Source organism: Triticum aestivum, chromosome 7B (genome assembly GCF_018294505.1).
Source record: "Triticum aestivum cultivar Chinese Spring chromosome 7B, IWGSC CS RefSeq v2.1, whole genome shotgun sequence".
Lineage (NCBI taxonomy): Eukaryota > Viridiplantae > Streptophyta > Magnoliopsida > Poales > Poaceae > Triticum > Triticum aestivum.
This window is the reverse complement of record NC_057813.1, coordinates 267,761,705-267,779,008: the sequence shown is the minus strand read 5'-3', so window position 1 is coordinate 267,779,008 and position 17,304 is coordinate 267,761,705. Positions and strand designations below refer to the sequence as shown.

General features: G+C 44.2%; 1 protein-coding gene across 1 annotated transcript; it reads right to left on the bottom strand.

Moving 5' to 3' along the window:
* Positions 1 to 694: 694 nt before the first annotated feature.
* On the bottom strand, positions 695 to 13,342 carry LOC123159184 (RNA-binding protein 42). The gene is made up of 6 exons (XM_044577012.1): positions 12,836 to 13,342; positions 12,650 to 12,747; positions 5,107 to 5,203; positions 4,912 to 4,997; positions 4,730 to 4,827; positions 695 to 923 (listed from the first exon to the last, which is right to left on the bottom strand). Exons 1-5 carry the CDS (start codon positions 13,197 to 13,199, stop codon positions 4,774 to 4,776), a joined length of 699 nt encoding a protein of 232 aa, XP_044432947.1. The 5' UTR covers positions 13,200 to 13,342; the 3' UTR covers positions 695 to 923; positions 4,730 to 4,773.
* Positions 13,343 to 17,304: the final 3,962 nt, after the last annotated feature.

Sequence of the window (17,304 nt, the reverse complement as noted above, 5' to 3'; positions counted from 1 at the left end):
TTTGTCGTATTAGATCTTCATTCCACTCTTTCCTGTCCGGGAGCATGAGCCGATTCACCCAACGAAGCCTAGACCTCCGGATGAATGCCGCTGTCATGAGGCCCTCCCTCCTTGGTAGCCATTGGTCGCGCCTGACCTATCATCGATTAGGCTTCCCTCCTCTTCTGGTCTCCTGGTAGGAGCACTCCTTGACTGATCTGCCATCGATTAGGCTTCCCTCGAGCGCTCCTTGACGAGCTTAACAAAGAGAATGCGAAAAGTTGACGAGTGTTTGGACCACACTCCAGCTGCATCACGATCGTCTTGGGCGCCCTTCAACTCACACAGGAAGAAAGCGTGTTCAGGCTCCGGTCACTCACCCCCTTGAGCCGAACTAATTGTATTGATTGACAAAATGTTTTCTTATTTTTCCTGTTGCCCCTTGGGCTCTTGACCTGTACTCCCTTGTATATGGAATGAAAGCAGTACTAACTGAATTTCGTCAATAAAAAAATTAGCCATTGCAGGCCATGGGTGGGCTATTCATGCGAGGATATACCATCAAGACTGCCAGTATCAGCATCAGATACTCCCTCCGTCCCATAATATAAGACGTTTTTTAACACTACCCTAGTGTCAAAAGGTATCTTATATTATGGGACGGAGGGAGTATAATCTTATATTCCACATTTGTTTGGTTGATCAAAGGTTTGAATTTGCAGGTCTGAAAATTCTTTCAAAAAAGGAACAATGACATCATTACAACACAACAACACTGATTATAAATACTCGTTGTAACTCTTGCAAATGTAAAAATATGCCTGTCATCCAGATGGAACATTGCTTAGTAAGCGTTACAACTCAATAGGTATAGTATCATCCTTGCACGCATTGACCGGTGCCCAGCCACTATACTTTTCAGATGTCCTTTATCCAAAGGAGCACTGCATGAAACAAACCATCCATCAATCTTTTGCAGAGGCAAGGCAGGTTTTGCCATAAAGTGTTAAGTATAGAAAAGAAAGAGCCAAGGCACCACAAGTCCACAACTCTTACCACAATAAAGTTCACTATAGTTAACACGTCATGGTGTTCATGCAAGTTAAAGGGCCACCAATATAAACATGTAGGAATCCAAGTGAAGATACTCACAAAATCAGGGACAGGGATAGGCTTCAAGGACAGGGATTACGATCTACTGCCTCCGTCCTGGTTTATAGGTCCCCTTTGTAGTTTGTGCCAAATTTTGACCAAAGATTTAACTAACAAAATGTTAATGCATGTCAACAAAAAATATACAGTTGGATTCGTATTTGAACATAGTTTTCAATGTAATAATTTTTTGTGACATGCATGAATATTTTGTTAGTTCAATCTATGGTCAAAATTTGGCACGAAATACAATGGGGACCAATAAACCAAGACCGAGGTAGTAGTGTCTAGCATGCGCACATTTATGGCGATGGGAGGCCAAAGGGGATGTTCAATGCAAGCTAGCTAAATGAGGAAGTAAAAGAAACATAAGCAAACTCACAATTGAACACTCTCAAGTCTGCTCTATAGGATCAGATAGACGGTGCACTGTGCTGATTGCCACAGTTCTCCGTATTGCGTAACTGATACTGATTGAAATTTTTGGTTGATTATATACCCTATATGTTATGGCAGCATCACTCCAAGCATAGTTGGCACTATTCAAGTGGTTCCGATCACAAGATCAAAAGTCAAGCAATTGCACCTGCAGATAGTCAGATGGTGGATCTTCTCCTACTTGAGTTGCAACAATCTAAAGTTCACAAAACTGACCGCAAGCTGATATCTCTCCACTTTGTGTTACTTTTGAAAAGACGGGCGTTGTCAACGCCAGGTTGTAAAGAGAAACAAGGCGTGTCAATTCTACCGACCCAATACTATGTTCAGGAGCTGCATCAATCAGTGGGATTTTGTAATAGGCCGAGCATTATTCACTAGGAGCAGGTGGAGTGGAATACAAAAGGTAACCTAATAGAGTTAAATAATACCCAGAGAAGAAAGAGACTTGTGAGCTTTGTTCCTCCCCTAGGGTTAGAGCTTCTGAGCCACTCTAGGATTGGGGGAGTTCCTCCACCATTGTTCATATAACCACTTTGTTTGCAAGAACCAAAGTGTGGCAATGTGAACCAAGCATGTTGTTGGAACACATCCATCAAGCAACTAGGGGTACAAATTTAAAGTTATGAAGATATTAGTTATCATTCCAAATAGATGAATCATAGCCTTAAGAAAAAGAAAATGAAAAATAAATCAAAACAAGTTTATTTGAATACATTGGAAACCAACCAGTAACAACCCGAAATTGGCTATAAGCAAGGACTTGGACATAATAATAAAAAATATCAACCAAGTCCTGGATACTGCTTCCAGCCTTCTACTGCTTCTTTATTTATATTTATTTAAAACAGGCCTTCCACAAAGTCACCAGAAACAACTACATGGTAGAACAATGTTTCTTTATTCCACAACTTTTCTCCATGGAATCATATGGGCAAATGGGTTTCATCTCCATAGGAGAAAGAAAGATTGCTTCAGACGCCTATACCTGGATAGGAGTGCAGACAACATAGAGAAGTACAAGATGGCGAAGAAGGCCGCAAAGCGAGCTGTTAGTGAAGCAAGGGGTCGGGCATATGAGGACCTCTACCAACGGTTAGGCACGAAGGAAGGCGAAAGGGACATCTATAAGATGGCGAAGATCCAAGAGAGGAAGACGAGGGATATTGGCCAAGTCAAATGCATCAAGGACGGAGCAGGCCAACTCTTGGTGAAGGACGAGGAGATTAAGCATGGATGGCAGGAGTACTTCGACAAGCTATTCAATGGGAAGAATGAGAGTTCTACCATTGAACTGGACGACTCCTTTGATGAGACCAGCATGCGTTTTGTGCGGCGAATCCAGGAGTCTGAGGTCAAGGAGGCTTTAAAAAGGATAAAAGGAGGCAAGGCGATGGGCCCTGATTGTATCCCCATTGAGGTGTGGAAAGATCTTGGGGACATAGCGATAGTATGGCTAACCAAGCTTTTCAACCTCATTTTTCGGGCAAACAAGATGCCAGAAGAATGGAGACGGAGTATATTAGTACCAATCTTCAAGAACAAGGGGGATGTTCAGAGTTGTACTAATTACCGTGGAATTAAGCTGATGAGCCACACAATGAAGCTACGGGAGAGTCATTGAGCACCGCTTAAGAAGAATGACAAGCGTGACCAAAAATCAGTTTGGTTTCATGCCTGGGAGGTCGACCATGGAAGCAATTTTCTTGGTACAACAACTTATGGAGAGATATAGGGAGCAAAAGAAGGACTTGCATATGGTGTTCATTGACTTGGAGAAGGCCTATGATAAGATACCGCGGAATGTCATGTGGTGGGCCTTGGAGAAACACAAAGTCCCAGCAAAGTACATTACTCATCAAGGACATGTACGATAATGTTGTGACAAGTGTTCGAACAAGTGATGTCGACACTGATGACTTCCCGATTAAGATAGGACTGCATCAGGGGTCAGCTTTGAGCCCTTATCTTTTTGCATTGGTGATGGATGAGGTCACAAGGGATATACAAGGAGATATCCCATGGTGTATGCTCTTTGCAGATGATGTGGTGCTAGTTGACGATACTCGGACGGGGGTAAATAGGAAGTTAGAGTTATGGAGACAAATCTTGGAATCGAAAGGGTTTAGGCTTAGTAGAACTAAAACCGAGTACATGATGTGCAGTTTCAGTACTACTAGGTGTGAGGAGGAGGTTAGCCTTGATGGCCAGGTGGTAGCTCAGAAGGACACCTTTTGATATTTGGGGTCAATGCTGCAGGAGGATGGGGGTATTGATGAAGATGTGAACCATCGAATCAAAGCCGGATGGATGAAGTGGCGCCAAGCTTCTGGCATTCTCTGTGACAAGAGAGTGCCACAAAAGCTAAAAGGCAAGTCCTACAGGATGGCGGTTCGACCCGCAATGTTGTATGGCGCTGAGTGTTGGCCGACTAAAAGGCAACATGTTCAACAGTTAGGTGTGGCGGAGATGCGTATGTTGAGATGGATGTGTGACCACACGAGGAAGGATCGAGTCCGGAATGATGATATACGAGATAGAGTTGGGGTAGCACCAATTGAAGAGAAGTTTGTCCAACATCGTCTGAGATGGTTTGGGCATATTCAGCGCAGGCCTCCAGAAGCTCCAGTGCATAGCGGACGGCTAAAGCGTGCGGAGAATGTCAAGAGAGCGCGGAGTAGACCGAATTTGACATGGGAGAAGTCCGTTAAGAGAGACCTGAAGGATTGGAGTATCACCAAAGAGCTAGCTATGGACAGGGGTGCGTGGAAGCTTGCTATCCATGTGCCAGAGCCATGAGTTGGTTGCGAGATCTTATGGGTTTCACCTCTAGCCTACCCCAACTTGTTTGGGACTGAAGGCTTTGTTGTTGTTGTTGTTGTTGTTGTAATCAGATGGGCAAATGATAAACCTGAAACGACACAAGGTCGGTGCTATGTACTCCCTTCGATCCAAAATAAATGATGTGGTTTTTGTTCAAATTTAAACCAAGACCATGACACTTATTTTGGATCGGCGGGAGTATATCTTTAATTTTTTGTGCAAATTATGAACATATAGAATGGCTCAGTGCACTAAAAACATGCTGTGTCACTGTACTTCCAGGGCCCATGTGATTATTTAAAATTAAAACTATCATGTAATCTGAAAAGGAACTTACAGTCTTGTTCTACAGGGCTCAGCCCGGTACAACCCAATAGAGCTTTACTTGTGAAGAATACCCTTCTTTTGTGTTTTAGGTTTCTTCTGAATATGATCCTGAAAGATGGGAAATATGAAAAAAAAATTAGAGCGGACAAGAAGAAACGCGGACTTGGCTAAAGAAGGAAACATGGTATAAACCTTTTGTCTTTGTAGAGCCTCGACATCTGTCCTCTCCTTCCAATTGCTCTTACGCAATTTAATAGGGCGATTCCCAACATACTTTCCTGAGAAAAGTGAGTTCCAAACAAAATAAGTACAAGTATATAACAGTAAACCAGAGCATGTTGATAAGTGACAGCAAGTGAATCAATAGAGCTCATTGGAAATGCTAACCATTCATTTCTTTTATTGCTGCAGCAAGGTCTGTAGGGTTTGAAAAACTGACGAATCCATAACCTTTTGTTTTGCCAGTCCTCTTATCTCTAACAACCTATAAGAAAGGGTGGTCATATACATCAGGTGCAAGCCAGATTTTGCAGATAGGAAAAAGCACACCCCAGCTACGTGTAACTCAATATCTTGGTCAGCCTTAAACAGATCATGAAAGTTTAGTCTGTTTAGATAGTCCAACTGAACTACCAAAGCCTTATAGCTATATAGGTGAGGACCATGTTGTACGAAATCTATGAAACTGTGTAGCTTAGCCTAATAAAAGAATACACACACGCGCGCGCATACACCTAGGAGTACATACTCCCACCACCAAACTGCCCTCGCCAACGCAATATCGGGTGGCCCCATGCATGCCTGTTTAGCCTTTTGTTTTAAATAAACTACATAATTAACCACAGTCCAAGTCCCCTTTGCATGGATAAGGCTTACTTCCAAAATTGGTCTCGTGATAGTAGGGATTCTTATTGTGCATTGTTTGCCAAAATTAATACCAGGCAAGGCGGTTACTCGTCCGACTGTGCTCATCAAGACGATCTCCGTCGGCATCATGAGACCCGGCAGTGTGCGCCTCATCCCGCGGCCATCAGCGTGTCTAGGTGGGATGGTAGCTGCGGCAGCTGAGGCGGCAACAAATGTCTTGGATGGCAAATTGCAAACGAAAGCTGTTGCTAGAGACGTGAGAAATATTCTGGCCCTTAATTCCAATTGAGTAGGTTGGATGCATGAGGTATTCTTGCTAATTCGCTGCATTCATCTACTACTTATCCCGTTCGATACAGATCAGAGTCGAGAAATCGTGCAGTCGGGCTGCTCAATAGCATACATGAGAAGGCTCCACGAGAAGTCCTGCGGCGTCTCGACGAGAAGGCTCCACGGCGATGACGGCATGCGGCTAGTGATGGGCGATGAGGACGACATGAGGGCAACGACTGTTGTACGATGATGATGGACATGATCCACGTGGCTGCACACCGATGATGATGGATCATGGATGCATTTTGCATGGGATGGCAGCCAAATCTTGAACATGGAGCGCTGACGGGTGGCCATGCATGCATCGTAGCGCTCCACGTTCCTTTGGATCTCATATGCACAGGAGAGACTTAATGGCACAAAGATGATAGCAAGATGATTGCACGCTAAATGTAGCTATGCGGAGTAAGCGTATCACTAAGGTGCACAATGAGCGTGGCCCGACAATTTTCAACTCACTGGTCAATCGACGCCAAAATGGAAGCTCAAATGGAGAAGCTCAAAGCCCTCATCAAGACCGCCAAGAGATCTTCCTCATCTTCGAGAAGACGCTCAAGTACACATGCTTCCGGCCTAACATCTCCGGCAAGGTCACATCGGCATTGACACCATCAACGACAAGAACGTGAAGGTCAAGAGCTCAACACCAAACACCGCTCTACGACTTCACCATCTACCTTGGCATCTTCGCCAAGCGACTTCAAGGCATCTTTGTCTCTAGACATGTGGCATCTTCGCCGACAAGCACCTCAAGATTACGCTCAAGTGAAGCTCCCCAAGCTCAAGTCCGCGACTTCCACGAGCTAGACCTCAACACCGACCAGATCCATCCGTACGAGGCTTGTTTGAATCCCCTTCCTGCCCGTTAGTTCCTTTCTTTGATCCTCTCTTGATGCGGAGCATCCTACGGACATCACCATGCCAAGAGTCCGTTTGGCAAGTGACACGCGCGACATCTACTTCACACACATAAAGGTGAATCATCTCCCTTACACGTGTTCACTTGACCCCTTTGAGGATGGTATACTACTTGACACTCATCTCGTGTGCATGCATAGGTATTACCGGAGCTTCACCATCAACAAGGAGGAGGGCGAGCGCATGTGTACGCCTACACCATCCGTGAGGGAAGCATGGAAGAGAAGACGGAAGAAACGAGAAGAAGATGGAGCGGCTGCTAGAAACAGGTCGGACATCCGGGTCCCCTCCCGGATCATCAGGGCTTCGGCCGGATCATCTGAACGAGCTCCCGGATCATCCGGCTAACTGTGTCCGTAGACACCCGAAGGCTTCCACCTGAAGCCAAATCATCCGGGACTCTGTCCGGATCATCCGGCCTTGCCTGTGTGCAATGCGGCCCAAGTGGCCTTGTATCCCCTCCTCACTTACCCATTCATGGCTAGGACTATAAATAGACCTCCCCCTCCTCATTTCTAGGGTTAGCAAAGTTATAGCTCATTCTAGTTGAGCTTTGCTCCTTACCTCTACTCCTCTCGAGAGAGAGAGAGAGAGACTCCCATAGAGTTCAAGGCCTCCATGTGAGAAGATCCCGAGGGTTTCAAGGCCCCCTTGCAAGAAGGATCTACCTAGATCATCAAGACTTCATCTCCTCTTAGATTTGGGATGAACTCTACCTTGTATCTTTCCCTTTGATTGTTCATGTACCTTGTGGATCCTGTGTGTTTGTTGGTCTAGTGGATGTGTGGTTGGACTTGTTCTTGAGTGTTCCTCTTGTGATTTCCCCCTCTTGTTCCTCGTGTTCTTCGAGTTCCTCCTCGTAGCCCCCTCCAATTCGTGAACATCAAGACAAATCGGGTACTTTGGCCCGTACACTACATCATCTTGGCATCATGAGCCACGTTGACACGAATTTGGAGCCCTACCCCCCCCCCCATGTTCTAGCCTAATTTTGTTTGACTTCATCACAATTTGAAAATCCCCACCAAAAATAACCTCACCAAAAATTTTGCATTTTGTTGGTTCTTGTGACATATTGTTGTGTTTGATCCACGATTTTGTTGTTTGGCAAGTGGATCTTGGCTTTCCCCACCTCCCCACCATGAAATCCCTCCAAGAAATTTCTTTCCCCGTCAATTTTGACCCCCTGAAATCAGAAATTTCCGCCCAAATCGCGTCCCCAAGAGGAAATCCCGAGCAGTTTGACCTGCCCGGATCATCCGGACATCCTCCGGATCAGCTGGACGTCCGGGAGAGGGTCCAGCTAACCCACGCACCCAAACATCAGCACCCGAGTTGACAAACTCGGATCATCCGGACCTACTCCCAGATGTCCAGCTACTCCTGACATGACTAAATTCTTGTTTCGGTCATAACTAATTCATCTGGAGTCCAATTTTGACGTTCTTTAGCTCGTTTTGTAGCTATTGATATCCCACAAAAATACTTCCATCACCATTTGACTCCACCAATTTGTGTGTATTTTGGCATCTTTGCATAGGCCATCCACCAAACTTCCGTACCAGAACCCCAAACTTCCGCAACCTAACCCATTTCGATCCCCATTGCATTTGTGGTTGCTTGAGTTGTGATTCGGGTCTTCTAAGGTGTTTCAGCTACTTAGGGACGGTTACTTCTTCATCAACCACCACCATACCATTCCACCAACTTACCCCAATTTTGTTTTGAGATTTTGAGTTGTGGTTTTCCGTTTTCTAAGGTGTTTCGGCTAATTAGGAACGGTTTCTTCCTCTGCCACTCATCATTGCCACGGACTCAACAACGACCACTTCACCTTTTGACGCTGCAATCGTAAGCAAGGACGGTAACCTCGACAACACCATTGTACATTTCCTTGCCATTGCATTGATAGCCCCGAGCCTATTGCGTACCTTTCCCATTGAGACTAGCGAGTTGAAAATTGTCAGGCCACGCTCATTGTGCATCTTAGTGATACGCTTACTCCGCATAGCTACATTTAGTGTGCAATCATCTTGCTATCATCTTTGTGCCATTAAGTGTCTCCCGTACATATCTTACATACTTGTCTCATATCTTGGCTCGAGCATCAAGCATAGTGGCAAAGCATACAAAAAAAGACAAAAAAGCTTTTAAGCAAAAGAGGAGATACAAAAGAGCATGTAAGCAATAGAACTAGCATTGAGCCATTTTGCATGGTACATATTGGATCATACATGCATAGCATACTTGGGACTGAAGACGGCACGTTTACTGTCATAGGTTGGTGCACAAGCATATCTAGCCCATTTGAGCAATCGAGCTATCGTCTCTCTAGTATCCGTGCAACACGAGCTTTTGCGTGGTTACACATTTTGTGCTCATTCCTTGGTTGCGTGAATCCCACTTATCTATCCGTGTGTGTGTTCCTTGTGCCACAATATAGCTATTGATCTATTTTGCTTTATTGCGATTTTGTGAATGTTCCTTGACCTTATTGATATCATTGACTAACACTTGCTTGAATTTCCTACCTACCTTTGCTTGAGTCTTGTGATGGATAGGCAAGCACATCTAGTTCGGTCTACAACCACAGCGACGAGTTCGATGCCACGAAAAACTTCATTGACGCCAAGATGGATCTCATCAAGACCGCCAAGAGATCTTCCTCATCTTCGAGAAGACGCTCAAGTACACATGCTTCTGAGCTATCATCTCCGGCAAGGTCACATCAGCATCGACACCATCAACGACAAGAACGTGAAGGTCAAGAGCTCAACACCGACCACCGCTCTACGACTTCACCATCTACCTTGGCATCTTCGCCAAGCGACTTCAAGGCATCTTTGCCTTTGGACATGCGACATCTACGCCAACAAGCACCTCAAGATTACTCTCAAGTGAAGCTCCCCAAGCTCAAGTCCACGACTTCCACGAGCTACTACGACCTCGACACCGTCCAGATCCATCCGTATGTGGCTTGTTTGAATCCCCTTCCTGCCCAATAGTTCCTTTCTCTGATCCCCTCTTGATGCGAAGCATCCTACGGACATCACCATGTCAAGAGTCCGTTTGGCAAGTGAAACGCGCGACATCTACTTCAAATACATAAAGGTGAATCGTCTCCTTTACACGTATTCACTTACCCCTTCGAGCATGGCATACTACTTGACACTCCTCTCGTGTGCATGCATAGGTATTATCGGAGCTTCACCATCGACGAGGATTGCGAGCGCATGTGTACGCTTACACCATCTGCGAGGGAAGCATGGAAGAGAAGACGGAAGGAAGGAGAAGAAGACGGAGCGGCTGCTAGAGACAGGCCGGACATTCAGGTCCCCTCCCGGATCATTCGGGCTTCGGCCAGGTCATCTGGACGTGCTCCCGGATCATCCAGCTAACTGCGTCCGAAGACACCCGAAGGCTTCCACCCGAAGCCAAATCATCTAGGACTCCGTCCGGATCATTGGGAAGATGCTCGGATCATCCGGCCTTGCCTGTGCGCAATGCGGCCCAAGTGGCCTTGTATCCCCTCCTCACATACCCCTTCGTGGCTAGGACTATAAATAGACCTCCCCCTCCTCATTTCTAGGGTTAGCAAAGTTATAGCTCATTCTAGTTGAGGTTTGCTCCTTACCTCTACTCCTCTTGAGAGAGAGACACACTCCCATGGAGTTCAAGGCCACCATGTGAGAAGATCCCGAGGGATTCAAGACCCCCATGCGGGAAGGATCAAACTATATCATCAAGACCTCATCTCCTCTTGGATTTGGGATGAACTCTACCTTGTATCTTTCCCTTTGATTGTTCATGTACCCTGTGGATCTTGTGTGTTTGATTGTCTAATGGATGTGTGATTGGACTTGTTCTGGAGTGTTCCTCTTGTGATTTCCCCCTCTTGTTCCTCGTGTTCTTCGTGTTCTTCGTGTTCCTCCTCGTAGCCCCCTCTAATTCGTGAATATGGGGACAAATCAGGGTACTTTGGCATGTACCCTACATTACCTCTCGTCTTTTGTTATTTACTCACAGTTGCAGTTGATTGCAGCCGATTCCATGGGCGCGGCGGCGCTAGCGGGGATGGACGAGCTGAGCATGCCACTGCACGCATTGGGGGGCCTGGAGGCGCCACACAACATCATTGAAGGCCACCGGCGGACGACGGGAGGAGCGGCGCATAAGGGGCGGTGCAGAGCAGCGAATACTATGGAGGTTCGTTGGAGAGGAAGCGCTGAAGGCGGCAACCGGCGGTGGGTGTTCGTGTGTGTGTGATGCATTTGTGTGCAGCATGCGTTCTTGTGTGTGTGGCACAATGTGTGTGTGTGTGTGTGCTTTACGCGTGTGTGCATTTGTGCGTTAAGTCTGTCTTCCTCTTAGTTTCTTCCCCTTTCTCTTTTCATGTAAGTTTTGGACACATGGTGCTAGAAAAAATAGTGTTACGCACTTCATATATAACCGCAAGGGAGTTCAAAAATAAGAACTTGGATACTTCAAAAAACGCAGAACTATCAAGGCACTTCTGCGATCGGAAATGGGCTTTCTAGACCAATTTCCGACACACATTGAATTTTCATTGGTGGCTTGGGTGGATTTAACCAAAATCTTGGTGTGACATAATTTGTGGCTGTTTTTTAACAGCGATACTTCATTTTGGTAAGTGTCTAATTGAGTTTGACTTGTTCCATGTCTATGGATTGTCTCATTCGATGTCTTGACATGCTTTTGCTACTTATGATTCACGTTCATGTTATTTAGTTCTTGTCAAGTATGAGTATGACTTGTGAGTACGAAAGTTCTCATCGGGGATTCCAATCCTAATATCTTTGCAGGTGAGTCCAGCATAAGTGAGTACTTTGATTCCAGTCACGTAGGCAATGCCTAGTTGTTAGGTCACTCGGTTCGTTAGCTCAATCCGGGTTGTTACTTTTGGGCGGCGTGGCATGGCTGTCATCCCATGTTTATCCTTTTATCATTGCCTTGTTATGACCGGCCTTAAAGCCGTTTGTTTGTAATTATCTACCTGCTCATGTTTTGCCCTTTGGATCCCAAATGTGAAGTCAAAAGGTAAGGGGAACAAAAGAATCCTGAAGCATGTACCTTTGGTGGAGGACAGAAAACGAAGACTGGAATTTCAGATGATTTGAGGAAAGAGGGTAGAGAGAGAGATCGAGTGAGAGCGCATTGGACTTCGCAAAGGAAAAATGAGGTTTGAGCTCATGTTAAGATTCGTATGGAATGGGAGGCATAGGAATGGAATTTAGTAGTCACAATCCTATGATCCAAAGGGCTTTCATAGGGGAAAAAATCCTTAGGATTCAAATCCTCCAATGTTCCCATGAAAATTGTACAATCCAAAGAGGCCCTTTTAAATTATGTGAACCAATGTGGTCACTGGTGCATCAGAAATAATGTTCAACTTATGCTATCTTGATTTATATTATCTAACTTATGATCTAGCTAAATTCATTCCTAGGAAGTGTAAATTTTGGGTTGTACACTTGTCCAGGTTATTTTTTGTTGAGGACATATCTTTAGTTGGTGCAGAAGTGAAAGAGAAGCCGTTCAAGTACCCTCTCTAGTCTCAAAACCTTGTTACCAGGGATAAGTAGATTCAGAACTTTTACACTTGACCAAAATATCATTTTAGACATTTGAAACACATGGAAATTATTTTGTCAAGCAAAATACTGTCATGATATTAAACCTCTGTGTTATTTAGAAATGTAGTATTGTAACAGAAACTTGTGAATAAATTGAGACTGCGACACTGAACAGTGGAGAAATAATAAGAATTTAGTGGACTCGAGGAAGTTGTTACCTTTGCCATATTGAAGGAGGGGAACCGTGAAAAGGCTTTTGAGAGAACATCGTCATTAACTTCGTTACCTAGATCTCCACAAAACAACCTGTAGTCATCTGTAAAAAAAATCCAACAGAATGAGCAATTGGGGAAAGTAAATTTATGGATGAACTGTAAACTGAAAGAGTATGAGAGAGGATGTACTTTCGGGCCACTCGGTGAGGGTAGGATCCTCCCAGGACTGTCCGGCTGCACGACGAGGGATTGTCTTCTTCTTGGCGGCAGCGTTGGAGGAGGCGGAGGCCCTGGCAGCAGAGGGGTCGAGGACGTCGCTGGTGGTGAGGGCGGCCTTGACGCTCTCGAGCGCCTCGGGGGTGATGGTCTGCGCGTCCCGCTGGAAGAGCTGCTGCGCTTGCTGCAGCTGCTGGTACTGGTAGGTCGCCACCGGCTGCTGCTGCTGCAGGTGGAAAGGGAGCGGGAAATAGCTGCCCCCCGCCGGAAGCGCGGATGACGAAGAACCGGGAGGTGGAGGAGGAGGAGGATTAGGGTTCCGAGGATCCGACGACATCTGCTCCAATCCAATCACCCCGCAAAAAAAAAAAAAACAATCCTCGCTTTGAGAGAGGAGGCTTAGGGTTAGGGGTTCCTTCCTTCCCTGCCGATGCAATCAAAACGAAACTGGGATTGGATCCTCTCTTTTTTTTTCGCCCCCACTTTACCAGTCCGTTGATATAGCAATGAACTGCTTGGGTGCTCTTTTCTCGAAAAAAAAAACTGGTTGGGCGTTCATTAGAAATTAGAATATCCCTAAAAAAATTAGATATTAGAAAATGTGGAATTTCCACAAAAAACTGATATATTTCAACCATTATGACCTTTTAGCCACCCATTATAACATGTCAACCTTTTTCTATTTTCCGCATGCAAACAGGAAAGTAATTGATGATGTCAGCGGGAATTTTTTGGATTTTCAAATTTTTAAAATGTTTTATATCTCTTAAATGACAAATCTGACTGAAAAACCATTTTGATCATTAAATTCATCGCGACGAGAACTTCAAAACTAGATCCCACATCTATAAGTTTCAACGGTTTTTTGGCGGTCAAAAGTTGTCATATCTATTGCACATAAATTGTCATGATGTTTATACTGAAGTTGTCATGATATATTTCAACCAGTTTTTCTTCTAGGCTTAAATTAATTTTTGACATGTTATAAAAAAAGAAATTAAGGAACTAAACTTGCCATGATGAATTACTAAAATTTGCCACGATCCATGAAATAATTTTGACATGGTTCATAATTAAAAAGAAATCAGTTGTCAATTACTTTAAAAATGCATGGTCAATTACTTAGAATTGCCATTAAGCAAAAAGTAAAATTGGCATGTTGAATTACTTATACTTGCCATTATACATGCAAAAAAATTGACATGGTTCATACAAAAAATAATTTCCTCGATCAAAATATTAAAATTGTCATGGTCAAAATACTAAAATTGTCATGATCCATAAACTTAATTAGTTACTAAAAGTTGCCATGGTCAATTAATAAAATTTGCTGTGAAAAGTAGTTGAAATACAATGATAGTTTTAAATCTAGCAGAAAAAATAGATTAAACACATGGCAATTTTAGTCTAAACGATATTGCAACTTCAGTGTAACATCATGGCAATTTTGGGCCCAATAAAAGAGTCGTCGAAACATATCAATATGGGATGTAGTTTGATTCGAGACGGATTTTAGTTTCCGTTACCATCTAGTTTTATCTCATCGAGACGAATTTAATAATGAAAATGGATTTTTAATCAGAATTTTTATTTAAGAGATAAAACATTTTAAGTTCGAACTAAAAAAGATTCCATTGTTGTCATTTGTTTGATGTGGCAAAATAAATGGTAATGAAGACGTTTGGACCATATTACTTCGTGCCACACGTATGGCACTTATCATTTGAAAAAAAAATAAAAAAAACTGGAATCTAAGAGAAAATTGCGTAAGCTTAGAGCAACTCTATCTGTGGCACCAAAATGCCTGGAAATGTTTAGACAGCGTGGTTTTTGTCCCTCCAACATCATGCACCAAACATCCGCGACGCGATCCAAACGTCCAAAAGTTCACAAATTAGAAGCAAAGTTGGTGGAGATTTGCGGCCATCCGGGCCTCCGCCACGTAGGCCTTAAACACCCTAGGCAGACGTGACGGGTCACTGTCGCATGTCAGCCATTCGGCCGTCATTCACACCAGTGTAGTGTTCGAGAAAGCTGTCGCGACACGCCACTCGCATCGTGTTAATGCCAATTTAGAGCATACGTGACCGAGTGGGACGATGAGACAGCTTCCTACTGCATTCAAGCGAGTTGGCCGTCTGTCCGCTTGCCCGGCATTCACGTTGGCGCAGTGAATGAGAAGTCAACTACGGTTGAACGCATTCAAGTCGTTGATCTGCCTGCACGGGCACCCTCTATTTAGAGGTAGTCGGCCAACTCTGGCGCGGCGAATGAGAAGTCAACTCCGGGTGAACGAGAAGTCTTTAATCTATTACCTTGAGAATTCTCCTCTTCAACCAAACCAGAACATTGCAAATTGGATTTTTGCAAAGTGGGAGCCCCTTTTGAGGGTCCGGCTTGCACGCGCTGGCCTATGGTCGGTGCAGGCAACGAAGCTAGGGTATGCTTCTCAACACTTTTGTTTAAGACTTTTTTAACAACGATACAAATAAAAAGGGAATCCAACCTTGAACGAGCTCAAACCGTTGGTCGCTTGTTTGTTTTACAGTGGAGGACGGTGTACCTGGATGCAGCACCTAAACCAACTACAAGGGGTCTAAATAATGATGTAGCCCCTGAGTCTAGAAAATAGGAGGATCTCTTTATACTCTCCTTTTAAACGTTTCGCATGAGGGTCAGTACGGTCGTGTGCATGTTTTAGCAATCACAAATTTTGGAAATGGAGAAAAGGTGATTTTTATGGAACACCTTTATTCATAACTTTATATGGTCGAGCTAAAGGACGATAATTATAAGTGCATCTAGTGCCCCTTCGTGATTTTGGTGTATTGAAGACTTATAGGTTAAGAGACTAATGTGTTTGTGAGTGTACACAGGGTCTATAAGTCTAATGAGGAGTTTGATATTTACGATGAAAGTCGACCCCTAAAAATGAATGTCTTCATTTGAAGACTTTGAAAATGAGGAAATTGGTGTGACCTTGAAGACTTCGATATTGATGCGAGGATTATGAAGCGTGAAGACTTTTATTTTCATAGTTTCATTTTCTCTTTCTTGAGTCATGGGAAACACCGTACTGTTAAAGGGGGTCGAGGTAAAACTAAGGAAACAATTTCCAAGTGATGCACATCTCAAAGCCTACACATACCTAATCCTTTCGAGTGAAGCCATTGGAAATCTCATACAATTTAGTCAATATTTTTAGTGACAGAGATGAAGATCTTCTGGTCCTTGAGGAATTTGTTTTGACTGAGGAGTTAGGAATTCGCCAGTGCGGATTGCCTACGAGTGGGGAACATGATAGCCCTGAGGAATTTGAGAGCTCAAATTTCCGACCGTTGTTGTGCTACGCGCCAGCTGTCCCAAAATATCCTATCCACCTAACGGTCATATCATTAAAGGGCATTTATGTCTTATCATACCGGGCTGCTCCCCGGCTATAAATAGCCGCCCCCTACAACCACTAGCTGGTTGGATGCTCGGTGAGAAACTGACACTTGTCATTGAGAGCATCACATCCTCCGAGGACTTTGAGTGAAAAACATCAAGTGAGGAAAACCCAAACCCAACACCTAAAACCCAAAGTGACTGAGCATCACTGAAGAGACTGTTCCTGTGTCGAACCGGCACTTGTTACCTTTGAAGACATATGCATCTTCTAGACGGTTAGGCGTCAAGGTCTAGAGCATCCAAGAGGAATTGTGGATCGTCGGGTGACCTAGTCTGTGAAGGTTTGGAAGTCACCTTGAAGACTTACCACGAGTGATTGGGTGAGGTCTATGTGACCTTGGCTCAAGCAGAATACGGTGAGGACTGTGTGTCTAGGACTGTGTTTCCTCAGGTTTAAATACCTAGCCTCTCCAACCAGATGTACATCTGTCACAACAGTTGGAACTGGTCTACCAAATCATTGTATTCACCGAGGTACTGGTTCTATTTCCTCAACCCTTTCATTTCCTCATTCATGTGTTGATGAACCTGATCATTACTGTTTGAAGAGTTTGACTGAAGACTTTATCAATTTCCTCAATCATATTTCTTCAGTCATCTTATCTTCTGCCTGCTTATCATGTTTACACGCTACCTATGCTCTGTGCTTGTTTCATATCATCATGATGACTGTGTTACTGCCATGTTATGCTTGCACCTGAGTACTTATTCTGCTTCTTGTAGTTTTTCACTTAGCAAATTCCTCAAGTTGTATTTCCTCAATGACAAATTTGTAAAAATCACTTATTCACCCCCTCTAGTCGATATAACGCACTTTCAATTGGTATCATAGCAAGGTACTCCCTTTTTTGTGTGATTTTGGTTTAACCACCTGGAGTTTTAGTTATGTCGATTGCAGGCATGATCAAGGTCTCGGTTGGGTGTCCTACCTTCGATGGGACTGACTACCCCTACTGGAAGAATAAGGTGCGCATGCATCTTGAGGCAATTGA